At 40.3% G+C, this 19475-nt stretch overlaps 1 protein-coding gene across 1 annotated transcript in view; it reads right to left on the bottom strand.

Moving 5' to 3' along the window:
* Window positions 1–3134: 3134 nt before the first annotated feature.
* LOC102312882 (neuropilin-1a) overlaps window positions 3135–19475 on the bottom strand; it is a 92089-nt gene continuing 75748 nt past the window's right edge. The window contains exons 12-18 of the mRNA XM_005918025.3: window positions 15116–15289; window positions 14536–14577; window positions 11341–11478; window positions 9012–9313; window positions 8530–8626; window positions 7929–7973; window positions 3135–6403 (exon numbers count right to left, since the gene is read on the bottom strand). Of these exons, the coding sequence (XP_005918087.1) occupies window positions 6129–6403; window positions 7929–7973; window positions 8530–8626; window positions 9012–9313; window positions 11341–11478; window positions 14536–14577; window positions 15116–15289 (1073 nt within the window). The 3' untranslated portion in view covers window positions 3135–6128. The remainder of the gene's footprint in view (window positions 6404–7928; window positions 7974–8529; window positions 8627–9011; window positions 9314–11340; window positions 11479–14535; window positions 14578–15115; window positions 15290–19475) is intronic.

Raw genomic sequence — 19475 nt, 5'->3', positions numbered from 1 at the left:
GGGGGGAATCTAACATGACCACAGACTTCTGTAATTTTCTTTTCGTGGTTTAATGGGGCACCACAGAAGAATGCAAAGAAAATTGGCGATGTTTGCATTTGCTGAACCAGTCTGGAGGATTCATAGTAGCAGCATGAACACACTTACTTCATCCTTATATATATATGAGAAATGAACACCAGAAAACTACATTTTGAATCATTCATTATTTGCATTGTATGCATGACGGTTGGTTTGCATGATAAGATGATAAGGACAATGTTAAGGTCGAGTACCATCAATGTTAGATGTCTAGCATAGATTTAAAATGCACTTGCACAAATAGAGTTGAAGTATTACTGGCCAGTTAAAGCCCTTAAGACTAAAAGACACATTTTAACCATACGGCATAACCATATTCTATAATTTCGGCACTTTATTTGCATCGCGTCCATAGCCACTTTAGAATTACCCATTAACCTAACATAGATGTCCTGTAGAATAACCAAGAGAAACCACACAGGCATGCAGGCTATATGGGTAAAGGGCACAGCAGGGGTTCGAACTCAGAACCTGCTTGCTGTGAGGCATCAGTGCAAACCACAGTATAGTGTTACTCCAGGAAATAAAACTGCGGATACAAAAAAAAGAGGGTGAGAAAGTGGTGAAGTGGGTCCGATTTGGGCAGGAAACCTAAGTTGAAACAAAGCCACAAACTGAAGTTCACACGAAATCAGACTTACCTGGTGTGAGAAAGATGTTGTCATTTATGCAGGTCAGAAGTTGTATGAGAATAGAAACGGGGCGATCGTGGCTCAAGAGTTGGGAGTTCACCTTGTAATTGGAAGGTTGCCAGTTTGAGCCCCGGCTTGGACAGTCTCGGTCATTGTGTCCTTGGGCAAGACACTTCACCCGTTGCCTACTGGTGGTGGTCAGAGGGCCCGGTGGCAGCCTCGCCTCTGTCAGTGCGCCCCAGGGTGGCTGTGGCTACAATGTAACTTACCATCACCAGTGTGTGAATGGGTGGATGACTGGTTGTGTAAAGCACTTTGGGGTCCTTAGGGACTAGTAAAGCGCTATACAAATACAGGCCATAGAAATGCATTTAGTTTTTGCATCTGGCATATGGTCGTGTCACATATAGTATTAATAGGGTCAATGCTGCCTCTTTGTGGGCAAAACACAACATAGCAAAGGGATGCTTGAAATTACTGGGAAAAAACAAACATCCATGAAATTTTTGTCTTTCTATAAACCAGTTCAGGGTTTTGGGTGGAGTAGACCAGATGCTCTTGAATACTGGTATCTAAAGCATAAAGAATTCTATCGTCCGATAACGATATAAATCACAAAAATGTAACATTTTCTGTAAATTCTGTGAATCTCGGGCAGCTCGACTTGCGGGAAGTGTTTCCAGCTGCGCGTCATGTAGCTGGAGTCGAGTTTTTAACCGATGTATGAAACAAGACATTTTTAGACATAAGTTGTAACAGCCGCCGTTTTCTTTGTGAGTATTTATTACACGGCGTGCTGCGGGGAAACGCCTGTTCTAACGTTTGAGTCTAAGGTCTATTTTTTAGCACCTGGCGGCTCTTTTTTGCTTCTCATCCGTAAATAATCTGCTCTTTCACGTGATTCAGTTTATTTTGAAAAGTCTCAACAGGATCTTGAGCTTTATTGTGAAAGGTTTATGTGGAACATAAACAAGCGGACACGCGATGGTGTTACTGTCATTGTTGCTAACCACAATGCATAAAAACAGGCGCTTGTCGGTCTGTAGTGTGGTTATATTAAATATAAGAGAAAGAGAGAACTTTAAGAAATTAATATAGCCACTACAGTGACCATCAAAACGATGAAAAAATATTGTCGGAAACAGTTTATTTTGCGACACCAAGAAACACACAATAGCGTAAAATGAAACAATAGACGTTTTTATATAGTTAGCCGATATATATCATTATATCGAACAGCCCTACATTTCACTGTCTGTACTTTTTCCACTTTCACTTGAGTAAAGAAGTGTGGCACTTCAACTTCTAATACAGTATTTTTGTAACACAAGTATTTGTACTTCTACCTGTGACAAATTTGTGTACTTTTGCCAAACTATAGTGATACATTGCCTTTTTTTTATTGTTCATAGAAAATACAATATGACTAGATGTTTCTAAAATGAGATACCAAAAGTCTAATTGGGAAACTTTTTTCACTGTTTTATATTCTGCTACACTGTGTTCAAAAGGAACAACCTTTAGTTTGAAGGTGAACTTTCTTTGATTCTAGGTTGCTTTGTGCTTTTTAAGATTTTCATTTTTTGTACAAGCCGGATAATTGACAATCTTGAGCTTCGGTGTGCCAAACCGCATTACATGTCTTGAGCAATAATAAGACAGGCAAAGCAAAACTTACACATCATGTAGAGAGGGGTCTCACAGACCAATAGGAAAATAGGAAATTTTGTAGGCAACATTTGTGGTTACTTTTCTACAATGCCAGGATTTATGTCCAGTATTTTTGATAAACTGACCTTCATCCAGCTGTAGCTTTAGCTTAATCACAATTTGTCCAGAAAAAAGAATAAAATCCAGAAATTTTAAACCATCCCTGAAACCTTGAATGTCCCGTGTCTGGTGTGTTGGCAGCAACATGCTAAACCCTCTTGGTAACTCCTAAAGCAGGGGTGTCGAACTCCAGGCCTTGAGGGCCGGTGTCCTGCAGGTTTTAGATCTCACCCTGGGTCAACACACCTGAATCAAATGGTTAGTTCATATGAGGCATCTGGAGAACTTCAAGACATGTTGAGGAGGTAATTTAGCCATTTGAATCAGCTGTGTTGGATCAAGGACACATCTAAAACCTGCAAGACACCGGCCCTCGAGGCCTGGAGTTCGACACCTGTGCCCTAAAGTGTCCTGTAGGTAGTCAAAAGTCTCCCAAACAAAGTTAAAAAGTAAGGAGAAACACTGTGTTAACCGAGGATTTTCCATCATCTGAGGTATCCGGTCCTTGTCACATAGTGACGCCAAAATATTTTAAAGTAACATCTGCATATGACAAAATTGCTGCAGTGAAAACCCTTTTAAATAGAAATAAAGCTTTATGTAATGAATAGAAAAGATATCTTTGATGTTAGAAAGAAAAAGCAGCTCAGCTTTTAATTAAAACATTTATTTGATCCAATTCTTTGGAATGTAATAGTCAATGATGAGAGTCTGAGACAACAGAGACAGATGAGTCTGAGTGTTGACCAGAAAGTCAAAGTACAAACAATACTATTAGTCACGTAAGGCCTCACTGCTTTCCAATGTTTTTTTTAACTTCCTCATTTCCTTTCTTTTTCTAGATTTGAGACAGCAAAATTACAGAAAACGGTACTGAAAATAAAACATTTTTTTTGTCATACAAAGAAAAAAAATAAAACATTGGCACGTACATCAGTGACAGTACAAAAACACAAGGTGATATTATACCAAGTAAATAAAATTGTTACTTTTCAAAGAGACGCATATAAGCTTTTTCAAGAATGAAAAACATCTCTGTAAATTGTACATTTCAGAATTATAACGTAGTCTTCTGAAACCGTGTTAAAAAGAAGCAACAATAACACTGTCCTCTCTTCCCTCCTTCCTCTCTTTTTGCAAATCAACATCATAAACACATAGATTATTTATTTATTTTTTAAATATATCAGTGCAACATTTGTTTTCACGTTGAGTGCTGCAGCATCCTTGTAAGTTTAAAGGGGGAGGATATCCTATCTGGTTATTTTTCCTGTTATGAATGTACAGGTAAAACTTTAGCAAGAAGATGAAGAGTTATGTGGAAGAATAAAGCATGAATGCCTCAACAGTCAGCACACTTTATTTGATTGTGGATGCTTACTGAATGGCTACAGAGAAAAGACAGTTAAAGATGGAGAACTGATACTTAGGTGAGCACTTCTCAGTTTGAGCTGGGTGATGTCTCATAATGCTACATTAAAAATAGGTAGAGTTACCACTCATGGTGCAGTAGAAACAGGAAATAAACAAGGCAAAATGTCAGTCAACCACACTACTGGGTTTCAATAAGTTTTGTGCATGTATATTTTGCCCCAACTTAAGGAGCATTAAGTCAGAATGTTCCCATTTAAAACAAACATCTGTTTGAGGTTGTCAGATAGTTAGAGAGTAGTAAAAAGTTTTCACCAACATTTTCTTTTTACGGTGTTTTAAAGAAGAGACCCATATAACAAGAAGTTCAGCTAAAAAGCTAAAGCACAACAAAGCAGTCTTTGTAGCACACTTGCTGTTCTTAGTTTTTAACCAGTTTTCGAAGATAAATACCCTGACTTTATATTTCACAAACACCAAAGTTGGTAAGTGTAAAGGTTTACTATGGTTTACAGTAAATAAGGCATTAAAATGCTCAAGCAAATTAAAGACCAAGTACAAACCACATGAAATAGAAATACAAAACCAAATCTCACAAAATAAACTCATTTTAAGATTTTTTTTTTTAAAGTGAAAACAATTTTAAATTTCCAGCTGTTCTTAATTATTCATTCCTATCTGAAAATGAAACCAGTCTGCTCAATAATAGATGCTGTTAGACCCTAAAGAGACTGAAAGAGATGCTTGAAGTCCATCACAAGGCTCCCAGACCACTGGGCACCCTTCTGCTTAAAGCTCTAGCAGTCTCATTGTGTGCCAGTGGCGTTCAAAAATAATCTTAACAATCCATCCTCAACTTGTTGTCAGCATCTTTATGGTACTGAGGTTACCCTGTACAAAAAAATCCATCATCTCTTCTTTCAAGGCATATCTGATGCTTTACTCTCATTTCCATGTCTGTAAAAACATAAGTGAAAACCAGGGAACAGTTAAATTCAAAAACCACAAAAACAACAGGTCTGTATCTCTTTGTTTTTCTATACATTATCAAAATCCAAATGATAAACAGTGACATTTCTTTCAGCATAGAAAGGATGCTGCAGCACTGGTGTCTTTCTCTATAAAGAGGGCGCTCAAATATATTAAAACCTATGTACAATATGTTGGATGTGTCGTGAAAATGAGGCATTCGGGGCTCCTACACATTTTCCATCTGGAAAATTCCATAGATTTCACAAGTTTTCCTAAATGTCGCCTAGATTTTAAAAGTGTGTCAGTGCCACTGTCATTGAGGCATGAGGATCTACAGAGCTACACCAACACATGTGATATTTGACAACACACTACAACATTAAAAAGTTTGTAGGTTTATTATCACAATGTGGAAACGTTATTTTTTTCCATTTTTTTTCACATCCGTGTAGGAACCCCAGATGGGACATTAGCTGATGGGAAAACAACCAGCAGAAAAAAAAGGCAACAGAAAAACTGGAGGGAAAAAAAAAGGCACTGTCGGAACTAGACGCAGGTCAACAGGCAGGGACGGGTCCCCGCTTTTCACACACACACACACACACACACACACACACACACACACAGATGTGTGCTGATCATGTACACAAACATGACTGTAATGATACACACCTCTACAGTCAGACTACTACCCATACACACCTTATATACAGATGTGTATGAATGTGACACACACACACACACACACACACACACACACACACACACACACACACACACACACACACACATAAACATTTTCATGCACACATGGGGACGGGGACATACGGCCAACAAGAGCCAGATATCACAATAGCATATTTCAAATAGTCTGCCTGTTCTGTGTAACAATGACATCTGAAACAACATAAGAGGAAAAAACAAAACAAAAAAACAAGCAAACAAACGAAAACAAAAAACAAACAAACAGATTTTATCTTTCCAAATAATACTTTCATCTGAATTGGTCTCAACACCAGCATGTGATTACATGAAATCAACAAAGCACGCCGAAAAACAAATAGAATCCTTAGTTTTCTTCTTTTTTCTCTTTTTTTTTTTGCTGTACAGATTCTTTATACACAGTGCCCCCTATTGGTGAGTCCCTTCCACTGCTGCTCCTGAGAAATAAAATTACATCGGCTCACTTTTCAGCCCACCCTGCCGTCCCATTGGTGGCTTCAGCCCTGTGTTCCACTTTCTTGATTGGCTGCATCGAACGTGTCCATGCGGAGCAACTGCAGCTCCGTCCCCGTTTCTAACTCACGCCTCTGAGTAGTTAGTCTGTCCATTTATCTTGTCCTTCTTTAGTTTCACACCATCTACCAGCTCAAAGTTATAGTTTTCAAGGGCAGATAAGTTCCTGTCTGTCATGCTGCCCTGTGAGCAGGCACAGTACAGGACAACACCGCAGATGGCGCCCAGGAAGACACCCAGAGCTGACATGGCAATGATTGTGATGAGGATCGGGTCCAGGGTCTTCAGCATGTTTCCTGGGCTGCCAAGTGGACTGTTTTCTTGTGAGTAGGTGTCCATGGCTGCAAAAGATTAAAAAAAGGTTCCATTTAAAATATTCACAAACAGATTCTGACCCTGATGCCAGTGTCAAATGTAATGTCAAAAAAGTCACTTCAGTGGATGGAAAGTTTTAAAATGTGTCTCTCAAATGATCCTAAATCTAGTCCCTGATTGTCCTAAACTCTGATTTTTAATGAAAGACATTTTTTTATTTAATTTTTTTGGTTGGAAAGCCCTAAAAGAGGCTGACTCTTGGTTACTAAGTGTACCGTAAATGTTCATAATTTTATTGAGTTTGGATCTCCTTTCTTAGATTTATGTAGGGAAAGCTGATGTAACTTCAGTGGCTACTAAACTTATAGTATTCTTACTATGTTATAACCAGGGAGGAAGCTGCAAATATATATTCATGTGTATGTCTTGTTCTTTGGTAAAGCGTGTCTTGACGATAAACTACATCTGAAACAGAATCAATGCATGTGCGGGTCCTTTACTAGAGGCTTAAGGAGCTTGAGGGTCCTTATAGTATTTTTGATGTTTCTAGGACTGCACTCTTTTGGACAGAGATCTCGGAGGTCTTTCCTGGAATGTGTTGAATCTGCTGGACCCATTCACCCAATTCGACTGGTCTCTGACCCGAGTCTTCCAATTACCATGGGGAAAATATGTATATTTGCCAAGAGGGATGGTGAAAATTCCCCCCTGTGACCTATATGTCACTGCCTTGCTAATTATTTCTTTATTCCTGGTCAACATAAAAATAAAATCTTAGCTTTTAGCTATGCACTAAGGTTGTGGTTTGCTGCATCCTGCTGTTATTAACAATATCTCTGAAGAAATTATATACACAATTTGTTGGGTTGATAGAGAGGAGCAGCCACACTCCCAATTAGAAACACTAGCTCCTGATCTGACTAAATGTATCAGAGTTGCCTTCTTCTCCATACGGAGATTTGCAGATGTGGGCAAAAGAGCAGAAGCAGAAAGCAGAAATCATCAAACTCGGCTGTTTTCTACTTCTGATATGTCAGAATCTACTGGAGCGTAATATTTATTTGCTATTTTGTCAATTGACAGCATTTTGTGTTATTGAAATTTTAGATTATAATAGCGATACATGGAAAGGCCACAGATATCTGAAGAGGAAAATGTGAGACTGAGAATATTGTGCATATTAATTTCATTAGAATTATGTTGAAATATTCTTGTAAAATCTGGGACTGTTTAGTTTCTGAGGTTGCTTACTTGAAGACCACAATTATTATATAAATATCACATTTACAGCAGTAATGAATAAGCTCGTTCATTTGGTATATGGGAGCACAACGACAACAACAACAACAGATGTAGTTCTTTGACATAAGTAAAACCAAACAAAATAACATGCTAACACAAGTCTGATTCTTATTCTGGCATTGACTGAATGTTTTTCTTTACCAATTCTACTTTGCAGAGACAGAGACAAGGATGTAAAGTGGAGAAATGTCCAATAAAAGCTGCATGCACTTATTTACCGGGCACCAAGATATTATGTTCAATACTTACGCAGAATGAAGATCTCTGTTGGTGGAGATGTGGGAGGTTTGGGATCTGGAGTATAAAAAAAAGATTCTCTGTTTGCATACAATGCAGAAGCAGGCCTACCAGATGCTGGCATTTCATATCTTTCTTTCTACACATTTTGGATGATGTTCCAGACAAAAACAAGAATATTAGACAAAAAATAACCAAAGTTGAGCTAATATTTAAAGCGCTGATTCGTTCCATTTCTTGCATTTATTGGAACAAGATATGTGTTAGGGTAGGTTATTTTTTCCACCAACAGCGGTTCTTTTTTCACTGTAGTTGTTGAAAAAGGACAAAAGGACTTTTCCTGCTAAATAAAGAGCAGAGTTTTTTCATCTTGGTGCTTTTAAACAGGCCACGAGGGATGGATCTGACTAAAAAAACCAAGGGATACTGCACATTCACACGGTAGTGACATTCCACTTTTTTTGGTTTAACTAAAATATTGACTCTTAAATTCTGATCACATATTTAACTGGGCCGATCCCACACCTCAACCATAGCTACACTGGCCTCGCACAGAAAAAGCGAAGCACAAAACAGCAATGATGACGATGTTACGTAACACTGAAATACACACCTTTGCAGTCCTCAGCTCTGACTCCATCCATGATCTGGATGTTGTCCACAGCTATGTAGCCTAAGCTGCGTCGGTCTGCGATGCCTTCCACCACCACCTGCAAAAAATAACACAAAGTCTTTCACATGCATTTGCTCATACAGGACAACAAAAAGAGAAGGTTAATCATCCAGAAACTTTGCTGTACATAAGTAAAAAAAATTATTATTTTTGGCTAAATTGTTAAGGTGCAAACTGTAATCCCAACATCCAGAGTTTATTCTTTTGTTCCAAATCATACCTTTCTTTCTCTGCCCTTAACATACTTTCTGTTTGCACATAATGATGGCAAAAATAACCCCGAAAATCCATCCTAATGGTGAGCCTATAAGGAAAGAATGTTCTGACTCAGGACTGACTTGTCTTATAGTTATCAGTAGTAGTGAATTTACAATCTCTCCCTGCTGTCATTTTAAGAGTCATTACATCCAGATTTATATTACCTGATAGGGGATGCTTGAGTGTGGCAGTATAACTCGTCCCTCCCTCCACCGACTGCCCTGATGGCCACTGAGCGTCCACAGGATCTGCCCCTCCTCTGTCTCCTTCCTGTGTTTGATGTGAAGCGCTCCTGCGTGTTCACCAACCATGTGATACCAGAACGCCATGCACAGGTCAGAGTCTGGAGAGGTGATGGGCAGGCTGGCCAACCTCGCCACCTTCTCTTCTTTGTCCTCATCTTCACCAGTTTTACTCGGTGTGTCCGAGTCAGTCAGCTGCACGTAAATGAAGTTCCCAGGTTGGCCTGCAGGGGGCAGCAGAAGACAAGGTAAGAGGTGATTGTGACATTAGAGGACTCCTGAAAGCTTTTCCAATGCTGTACTGCTGATATTATTCTTTAAATACATCCCTGAATGTAAATATGCTGATATCTATACATCTTTAATGAATACACGCCTTAATATGACTGAGCGCAAACATCAGTGTGACAATAAAGGACTCATAAATCTCCCAAGCCTTCATTACAGTACATTCATTTGACTGCATTCAGCTGATTACCTTCCTTGTGGTTTGTCTAAACATTTAACTGTCTTTTCATAAAGCGAGTACTTGATAATGTCTGCGATACTGCTTAGCATCAAGCTTTCGAAACCCCCACACACATCAGATTCAAGGACCTCACAAGGTTTTCTCGTGAAAACAAAGGGCTCTCGCTTCAGGAGAAAAATCTGACTTGACATCACAAAATACTCATTTTTTATTAGTGATCTGGTTAAGTCAAGAAATCAAGGTGAAATCATTCATTTTAGAGCTGCTGCTACTGCTGCTCCCGTCTCCACAGAAACATCCATCACATCCATCAAGCTTGAATGGAGAGAAGGACAGAGAGCCGAGGCATGTTGATGAATTTCAGTGCTATATGTCTTTTAAAAGTCAAGGATTTCAAGGCTGTTCGTTCCTTCTTCAAATTGTATTACAGCACATAACATTAAAATACGCCCATACAAACATATGTTTTGTTAGAAAAAGGCACAAGATGCAATTGCATCTTTTGTTCTTAAAAAACAAAGCAAAACAAAAATAAGTTGATTTAAATTCACACCATCTCTTCTTATCTTTTTCAAACATGGCTACTATTTTTGGGTTTCTTCCACTGTCTCATAACAGCAACCTTTCAACTTGAAGATAATTTTTTTTGAAGAGGAAGAAGCTGCAGGCAAACATTCTGGTGAGTAGGGCTGGGTAGTAAGCAACGATTTTGTTGGTGCAGCCAGAATACTCTCCCTGTGTGAATGCACACGATGACATGCACAACAATTTGGACCATTTTTGACAACTCTTCTCCATCAAACCCATCAGGAAGCTACAGCAGAACAGCATGCTACTGATTCTGCTTATGATTAGATCCTCTGCTTTCAGCTGTGAACACTCTGGACTGTTCCATTGTAAAACCCGGTGAGAGATGCTGCCCTCATCAGGAAAAGATCCTTATTGGGAAGGTTGGGTCAGTTCAGATCCAGAAAATGTTTGCCGCCTGTGCTCCATGATGAGTACAGTTTTGATATTTATGGATGGGTTACTGCCTCAAGTGGAGAAGTTCAAGCATCTCAGCGTTTTGGAGGTGGGAGGTTGAGTTATTTTCCCGCCCACACCTGCGGCCAGAAGGTGCTGGTAGTGACCAAAAGAATAAGCTCTTGGATGCAAGCAGTGAAAGTGAGATTCCTTCTGAGGGTGTGTGGTCACAACCTTCGGATAACGGTCATTTAGTCAGTTGTTTGCACTTCGCAAGGTGACCAAAAGAAAGAAGTTTGGGCATCTCTGCCTAGACTTCTGCCAGATACTCTTTACAGGATGGACAGATGGACCTCTTACAGTCATTATTACCCAAATATGTCCTTTCGGACCTTACAGGGACTTAACATTGTGGCATGAGTGAGTGGCTTGAGCCTTTTCATGTGTATAACAGCTTATAGAGCATCAGGCCTACTTAGCTTTGTGATATATTTCCATATTCACAAAGTTTTTGTCCTTCAAAGTAAGAACAAGGTTGGGTGTCCAGTGGGAATTTCTTTTTACATCATAGGCATGTTTTTCTTCATTTCTTTAAACAGAAAAAAGGCAGAGTTGTGAATTTACAGCAGCACGGGGACTGTATAGTGTTATTTAAAGCTTTGTTGAAAATATTCCCATTTCTAGCACAAGAGGTTTCAACAGACTTTTCAGCAGATGCATAGTAACATCGAGAGCTACGGAGCACTCTCCCAAAGCATCTGTCGAGTGCCACTAGTTCAAAGAAAGAGAGAAAAAAAAAAGTCAGCACTCATCACCTACCCATGTGGTCAAGGGGTGGTCCTCTGTGGACAGCGGGAGCCCCGTTAGCCTGGATGATCCACTCAGCTCCCGTACCGGTCTCTCTGGTCCAGCCGCAGAACGACGAGAAGTCAAAGTTACAGGCGAACCACAAGTAAGCTGTAGCAAAGAGACACAAAAACACTCCTAAGAATCTCATACCTACAAAATATAACTGAAAATTTTCCCTGTAAACAATAATCAGCTATTAGTAAGCACAGTAGTTGTGAGTTCAGTCCTAGTCTTGGAAGGTTCTCTATTCAATTGAATTGAATTGAATTTTATTTATATAGCGCCAAATTACAACAGCAGTCCTTCAATCTAAGGCAATATATATTGTAAGGTAGAGCCTACAATAATACATACAGAGAAAAAACCCAACAAACATATGACCCCCTATGAGCAAGCACTTTGGCGACAGTGGGAAGGAAAAACTCCCTTTTAACAGGAAGAAACCTCCAGCAGAACCAGGCTCAGGGAGGGGCGCCTCTAAGACGCGTGTCCTCAGGGGGTTGGGAATCGCATCTGTAACCGGAAGGTCGCCAGTTCAATCCCTGGGCTCTCTGTCCTGGTCGTTGTGTCCTTGGGCAAGACACTTTACCCTACTTGCCTACTGGTGTTGGCCAGAGGGGCCGATGGCGCGATATGGCAGCCTCGCTTCTGTCAGTCTGCCCCAGGGCAGCTGTGGCTACAACTGTAGCTGCCTCCACCAGTGTGTGAATGTGAGAGTGAATGAATAGTGGTATTGTAAAGCGCTTTGGGTGCCTAGAAAAGCGCTATATAAATCCAATCCATTATTATTATTATATTTATTCCTATCTTTGCTGGTACATCAAGCACTTTAAAGACAACCTTAAGGAAACAGTAGCCCTTCATTTGAATCCCAAATACTGAAGTAAACAGCTCCTATCTGCTCCTGTAAACCCTTCCTGAGAACTGAATCAAGTCCCTGAAAAGCTGCTATGCTATGTGACAAACTGCTTAGGTTTTTAAGTGAAGAGGCGTACAGCTACGATCTGGTGCTGTGTTCACTGACCAATCAGTGTCATTCAGGAGGAGGTAAGGGGAGATGGCCTGAAAAAAAGGACAGCAAGTCTCGTAGCATTCCTATCAGGAAGCTGTTCCTGCTGTCATGTGCTCTCCGAGTATAAATTGTGCAGCCTACAAAAGGCTTGTGCAGATGGGGTGAGACAAACAGAGAGACCGTTGTGACTGTATGTACAATGTGCAGCGCTGGAGGGCATTTTCCTCCACATCCTCAGCAAGATGTCAGCCCTGATAGAAAACAGTATCAAGCACGTACATATGTTTGGGATCAGCACTTTAGGAGAGAGAAACCGAAGAGTGGAGGGACCATGGAGCAGGGCGCGGTGCCACCAACATCAACGGATGTGGCCCCCTTAAAAACCCAAACAGAAAAAACCCTCCCTTTTTCCTCTGCCTCTGCCAGCAGTTGACGGGCGGTATCGGTTCACCGCAGCATCCAAATAAATGCAAAAATCTCTCAACAGTGGACATGTTTCTGAGAGGCTAATAGGATGCAGAGATGACCGTGGAGCTACACAGTAATACCCACCTTACCCACCCACCCACCATCCAGCAACCCCAAGCTGTCTTCACGCGATGCTTCAGCTCAGCTAATTGAGACCCAAGAGGCCTTTATTCTTCCTCCGCTGCTCTCACTTCACCTCCCTCTGTTCCTCTCTTTTACCTGCACTCTCCCTTTCTCTTTTTGCCTCTTTATCCTCCTCACCCAGCCTCCCCCCCGCTTTATTTCTTTTCCCCCCTGTCAGAGCTGCCATTTTTTTAACCTTTCTGCCTATTCATTCCTCTACTCAGCCTGTTTGCTCAAAATGAGTTGCATTCAGTGTACTCACAAGGGAGGGTGAACTGTGATGTGGTGCTAAAATGTTCACCCAGAAAAGAAAGCCATAAATGACCAAAACAGAGCGCTGCAGTTGGCTTTAAATGCATGTGCGGAATCACAACATCAATGGTTCTCGTTCCATTAACACCTGCAGTTTTTTCCACACTATCTCACGAGTCTAATGCCACTCTCTTTTCTGCTGGTGTGTCCACATCTGTAAAGTGCAGTTTTATAGATGAATGATCATGAGTTTCAACCTCAGACACTCTTGGAAAGTTTTAAGCTGTTTCTTTATAACAAAACGCCATTTAAACATTTCCAGTGGGGTTTAAGAGAAATCTGCAGGGAAAGGAACATGAAAAAATGACATTTCTGCACAAATATCTTGACTATTTTTTCCTATTTTCTTTCCTTCTTTCCTTTCCTTTATCCTTCCCCTTGCTGTTGAAACCTGTAGAAACCTTTTCATCGATGTAAGAAGATTTAACCCAGAGAAATATATAGCGATGGCACCTCAAGAATCAGACTATAGAAATCTACTAGCGAATCCAGTACCCGTAAAAGTTGTGGATGCCCCACCCATATGTCCAGCATGCTTAAAATGTTCTATTCTTGAGTTTTAACTATTTCTTTTATGATTTTTCAATATATTTATTCATTTTTTGTGCACAGCACTTCATGAAAACTTTGATTAAACAGATTTTTTGTGTTACATTTAAAAACTGAGCATAGAGACAAGCTACAAATACAAGCTCAGCTGGTATCAGCTGATAGCCTTCCAGCTGCATCTAGCTGGCAGATGTGGCGCAGCATTTAAGCTTGCCTACAGGTGTTGTGCATCTTCAAGCCTCCGCGATCTGTGCTGTGCAAATTACTACACAGGGAAATAATCGTCTTTTGACTACAGCTGGTCTGGCGTCAAAGATGAAAAACACTGACGAAAAAAAAGTCTTTGCTCTCTCTTTAACGCTCTTCCTCTCTCTCTCTCTGTAAATATATAACCTAATAGCACGTGTGTCTGTTCTGTCTCTCTCTGTAGTCCGCTAGTGTCAGGGTTCAGCAGTGTCAGGTTCATTTGTGAAGTGGGGCCATGAAAAAGCTATTAACTCTAATGGAGGTCAGCTTCACTGTTCTTCGCGACCGTGGTCAGTACCGTTGGTGACACTGAATAATGGGTCCATTGGCTGAATCTGGCAAACCCCGAGCAGCGCTTTCACATCTACAGCTGCCTGTGAAATGGTTCAACTTTGCTTTAAATGAAACACATTGTACGGGGAAACATGGGAGCAGATTGGGGTGGAAATGCTCACCTGGCATGAACTCCATAATGGGGTTGGTGGATGTGGTGCCTCCTGTGAAAGACAGATGGGGCAGTCAGTTTGGGGTCAAAGGTCAGAGAAGGATTTCTCGCCCACACAAATGCCAGCACAAACACAACATACCTGCTTTTATGAAAAACTAGTAGCAGGCATTTAAGCCAAACATTTTAACTTTAAGGTTTTAGATTTTTTCTTTAGCTTTTTAAATCCTAGAAAAGAGGCCTAATGCTTAACGTGGCTGTAAATAAAAGAGAGGATAAAGGAGAATCGGAAACAAGGATAGTCAGACAGCGCTAAAGAAAAGCTAATAAATAAATAAAGATGAACAGAAAAAGACCAATTCAGTCAAAACTGTAGCAGCTAGTGAGGAGATAAGGGAGAATTTCTCATGATCCAATTCCAACTGGGCTTCATTAAAGCAGAAATTAAATCAATAACATTTAAAGGAAGAAAGAAGAAAGGCTTTTATTCCCGCGTTCAATCCTTTTACCTTTTATTGCTTTGCATTTTAATTTGGCGAGCTCACCGAGACGGAGAGCGAACTAAAAGGAACCGAGTTTGCGTGGTTTACCTTCGTCGTATTCGGGGGTCTCGGTTTCAGTGATGCAGTCCAGCCGGCCATCTTCACACTCTATAACTGCTGTAGTGCCGGGGTTGGTGATCGGTGCTGTGGTGGTCGCACCAAATGTGGTCATGGGAGGCGTAGATGCGAGTGGGGTGGTGGGAAGTGCTGTAGTTGTTATTTCTGTGGATGAAGATGAAGAGACAGGAAGTGTGAGTGACTAGAATGGATTAAAAAAAGGAGATGAAAGAGAACTGACCCCACCTCTCGCCCTATCAGTGCCCTTCATGCACGTTTAAATGCAGTTTGAGTGTCAAAGGGATATAGCCTGTTTGGCTCAGTAAACGCTAGGGTGATCTCATATGAGGCCCTGTGGCACAACTATACTAGTTTCATTTTTTTAAGTACTGAGACACCTCCAAAGTTGTGTCGTCACAGGCGACTGAGACCCAGGAGGTGGGGGGCTCATCTACCAATCATAAGTGCTTCTCCAGTGTCCACATGTGTGGACATTGAAGAAGCCCTTGGGCATCCAACAAATGTGAGGATGCTAGTTATTAAAAAGCACTAAAAAAAAGAAGAAGAAGTGTATGACTGTGTGTGTGAATGAGTGAATGTAGCTTAAGTAGAAAAGTGCTACATAAGCACCAATCCAAAGCTGAAACCAAAGCCAAAATAATTCACTGATTTCTCAAAGCTAATTAAAAGCTAGCAATTTTTCTTAGACAGCGAACTCATCATCTACTGGGCAGAGAAAAAAGTCTTAAAACACTCAGTGAATAATGATCGGCCTTTAGTGATTCGTTAACTGCTAAAGACATACTGAGACCAAAAATATTTTGCCGCTGTCTTACAGTTCTTTCCTCGGGTTTCTGCTTGATAATTACACAAAGTGCTGATGGAAAGAAGCAAAACTAAAACAGTTTGGTTCCAGTCTGAGTCCCTCTCATTTACTGGAGCCAAACTCGAAGGATGCAGGACCGATCATCGGTGAGAGACTTATGAGTCCCCCTGGAGTTGTGGGTTCCTGAGCATTTGCTTAGTTTGCTCTGTTTGTAATCCTGCCTTAGATGCAGTTTACAATTCACGTATATTCTAGTGTACAAATCAAAGAGAGTTATAGTCTGAAAATCTAACTTAATAGCTGTAATATGAAAGCTGCTTGAACTTGTTTTAAAATGGAGGAAAACTACTGGGGCTGAATTAGTGTCTGAGAAACACTGCTGACAAAGATGCCAAAGAAAAACAAAACTTAACTTTTATTTGGTAACTAACAAGTAAGAGGACCCAATCACCTCCTACTGCGGAGACAGGCGTTCTCAGTGGGATGCCACTGTGTCTCGGTCTTGTCAGATACCCACTGGGGGAAAACTGTTAAAAACCTGTTGCTTTTTCATCTGCTATCAGTCTAATTAAGTTGATTTTCACAGTTTTGCGATCGTGGTGGAAACGCAAACAGGAATGGGCACAAAGGACTTTTTGATTTTCTGATTTATTTCACGGTGCTTCTTAAAAAATAAAGATTAAAAATAACATAGAGCTGGGCACATCGCGTCTACTCTGCAGACAGATTTACAAAGAAGAAAAGTAGCTACATGCTTTAAAAGCTTTTGACAATATAGTCGGTCTAATTAACTTTAATGTCATTTTTTGCAGTGAGCTCGAAAAAGAAAATGACTGAAAAGAAAGTTTCAGAGGATTTTTGGTCTAGAAAGGAGAATACTTAGGAGAAAAGTCAGATCATTTATATCTTGACAGAGAAAACAGACGTCTCTCTCTTAAGAGTCATGTATGAATCCAAACAACTAACACATTTTGTCTCTTTTATATGAGAATTCAGAATCATTATAGCGGACCTATTACGCTTTTCCATATATACTGTTACAAATGGTGTTCCTCCTATTAAACATGACAAAACATAAAAGTAATCCCTGTGAGTCTAATGCTCAGGCCTCAGACTGCTTTCAATGCCAAGTTGCAGACAGTTTTTTCTTTTATGTTTGCTCTGTCTGTTGCCGGGCATGTGGCAGGCAGGGAGTGGACTCAGAATGCAGGACTCAGCATACAGATGTAAAACTCCAAATCATAAAATTATTGCTGGTAATCAAGAAACAAAAACCTGAAAGACCTGAAAGAGTCTCCGAAAACGTTACAGCACTTATGCAAATATGTGATGTCTTGATAAATCGAGCAGATATTTGAAGTTTACACAGCACCATTCTCGCATGAAAATATCTTAAAAGTTTATTTTGTGACCCAGACAGAGTAATATTTCAAACTCCGCCACTGCCTCGTTTGGGTTTTGGACAAAATGGATTCTGGGATATTGCATTTTGTCATTTCGAGACCAAAACAGCCAATCTGATATTTTTGCATCCAAGTCTGTGATTGGCTGGTTTTGGCACAGGATTGGCACAAAAACTATTATAATGATATAATAATGTACAGAAAGAGTTGAGCGCGCACGGGCAGAAATGTTGAGAGCGCGAGCAACACATTGCGAGCATGCGCAAGTGCAAAAACTGAGCGAGAGGGGCTGCTATTGTGTGTGTGTATGGATAATAGCAAACACTGAAATACATTTTTTGCATGCAGCAATGAATTTTGTTCACTCGAATTTAGCTTTTCTTCGCTCAAAATAAATTTCTCCTCAAAATGCAACACTTGCACCTGCAAATTTTTTTTTTTTACGTGCGCTCAGAATAGTGGCACAAAAATAACGCCATAGGAATTGGGCAGAGTGAACACACCTGGGAACACAGCTGAATGGAATCCCCCTGACCAGGGCAGTTTCAAAATAAAACAGGAAGTAACACACTGAGAGTCAGACTAAGACATGTGGACAAAAGATGAAGGAACTTGAGAGCACAGGAGACAGGACTGGGGAGACCGAAGGCAAACAAACACATAGACACTGAAGACCGACTGGACGCAAAAAAGGGAACGAACAAACAAGAAACAAGAATTATTAATATAAATAGCAAAACTATGAATCATAAGTCCAAAATGCAGGGGCATAGACCCAATAACATAACAGGATGCTCTTAATATGGTCATTAACATGATCTTTAGTTTACCACGGGCCAGTCAGAAGAAAGTTGCCTTAAAGGGAGAGCGAAGAAAGCTAACACAGAGGATGAACTGAAGGGCTGCACCAACACCCAGCATAAGTTTAAATAAAGATGATTTTGACTTGTGAATCATGCAGAGCTACTCTAGTCGACTCTCCAGATGAAAATATGGAGTTAGAAATAAGCATAATAGGTTCCCCTTTAATGAAAAGTGATATAAGGTTGGATACAGCGCTCTCATTAACTACAAAACTCAAGTGTCTTGATTTCTCGGAAGGTTGAGAGCTGGCACTTTTCCCCCCATCAAGTACCAGAGTAATAATGACAGAAACTCTTGTATCTTGTTAAATTCTACTCTGCAGTCAATGTGTGGTGATGTGTTTTTATGTAAATTAAACAAATTGAACTTGCATTAAGCGTATGCAGACTATGTGAAAACCACAGATGGTCTGCATATAATTAAACTTTGTAAGGAAACGTGTCTGCGACATTTCGAGTGGGATGGAGGTTTGCTCTTACAGCAGCGTGGATGTAAGCGTCGAGCTGATTTAACTCGGAGCTCGAGGCAAAACATCTGATTAAGCTGCTGAAAGTGATCCGCAGGAATATCGTTGAGCTTGTTAGTTTCTCTTCGCTTGTGTTTGTCTGGGCTCGAGTTGGCATCTTGATGTTCTCGTGAAAAGAGAGGGAGACTCATTAATGAAGCGCGGCTCTCGGTCTAATTAACAAAAACCTGTTTTCAGTTATAAATGAACTGCTAGTTGATGCTTGGTATATCCGACACCGTACATTTCTAAAGCTTTCGACAATAGCTTTAGCACATTTTATTTATTTAATAGCACAAATTTTGCTTGTTTAGCCCTTTAAGGACCACTTGAGGTCATTATGCACATTTATGAAGCACCAAACTGCCTCAGCGAGCTTCTCTGTTCCTACAAGAAAGCTGTGATTTGGATAATTGGATATGACTGTGAATGTCTATGTACCACGTTTTTATATGTATCCACATGGTTTGCATGTATTTTATTAAGTATGTGTGCACGTGCTGCAAGCAGTGGGATTAAAGTGTCTGTGTCATGTCTCCTGCTGCAGTGTGTATTGCAGTGACCCCCCTTTAACTAAAAATACACTAAAGTATCAGTTTAACTTAATAATGTCACACCATCATCCACCACATACTGTACACAGTGTTGTTTAAAAACACATGTAAAAATGTGTGGATTGTTTTGTGCGATTATCTCCCAGCAAAGGCTACATAAGTGGAGGAGTGACAAATTAAAGGAAAAAGTGGAAATCAA

The sequence above is a fragment of the Haplochromis burtoni genome, unplaced genomic scaffold, assembly GCF_018398535.1.
Source record: "Haplochromis burtoni strain Fernald_Lab_line unplaced genomic scaffold, NCSU_Asbu1 Contig_27, whole genome shotgun sequence".
Classification (NCBI taxonomy): Eukaryota; Metazoa; Chordata; class Actinopteri; order Cichliformes; family Cichlidae; genus Haplochromis; species Haplochromis burtoni.
Note: the sequence above shows the minus strand (reverse complement) of the source record. Positions and strands in the feature narration are given on the sequence as shown.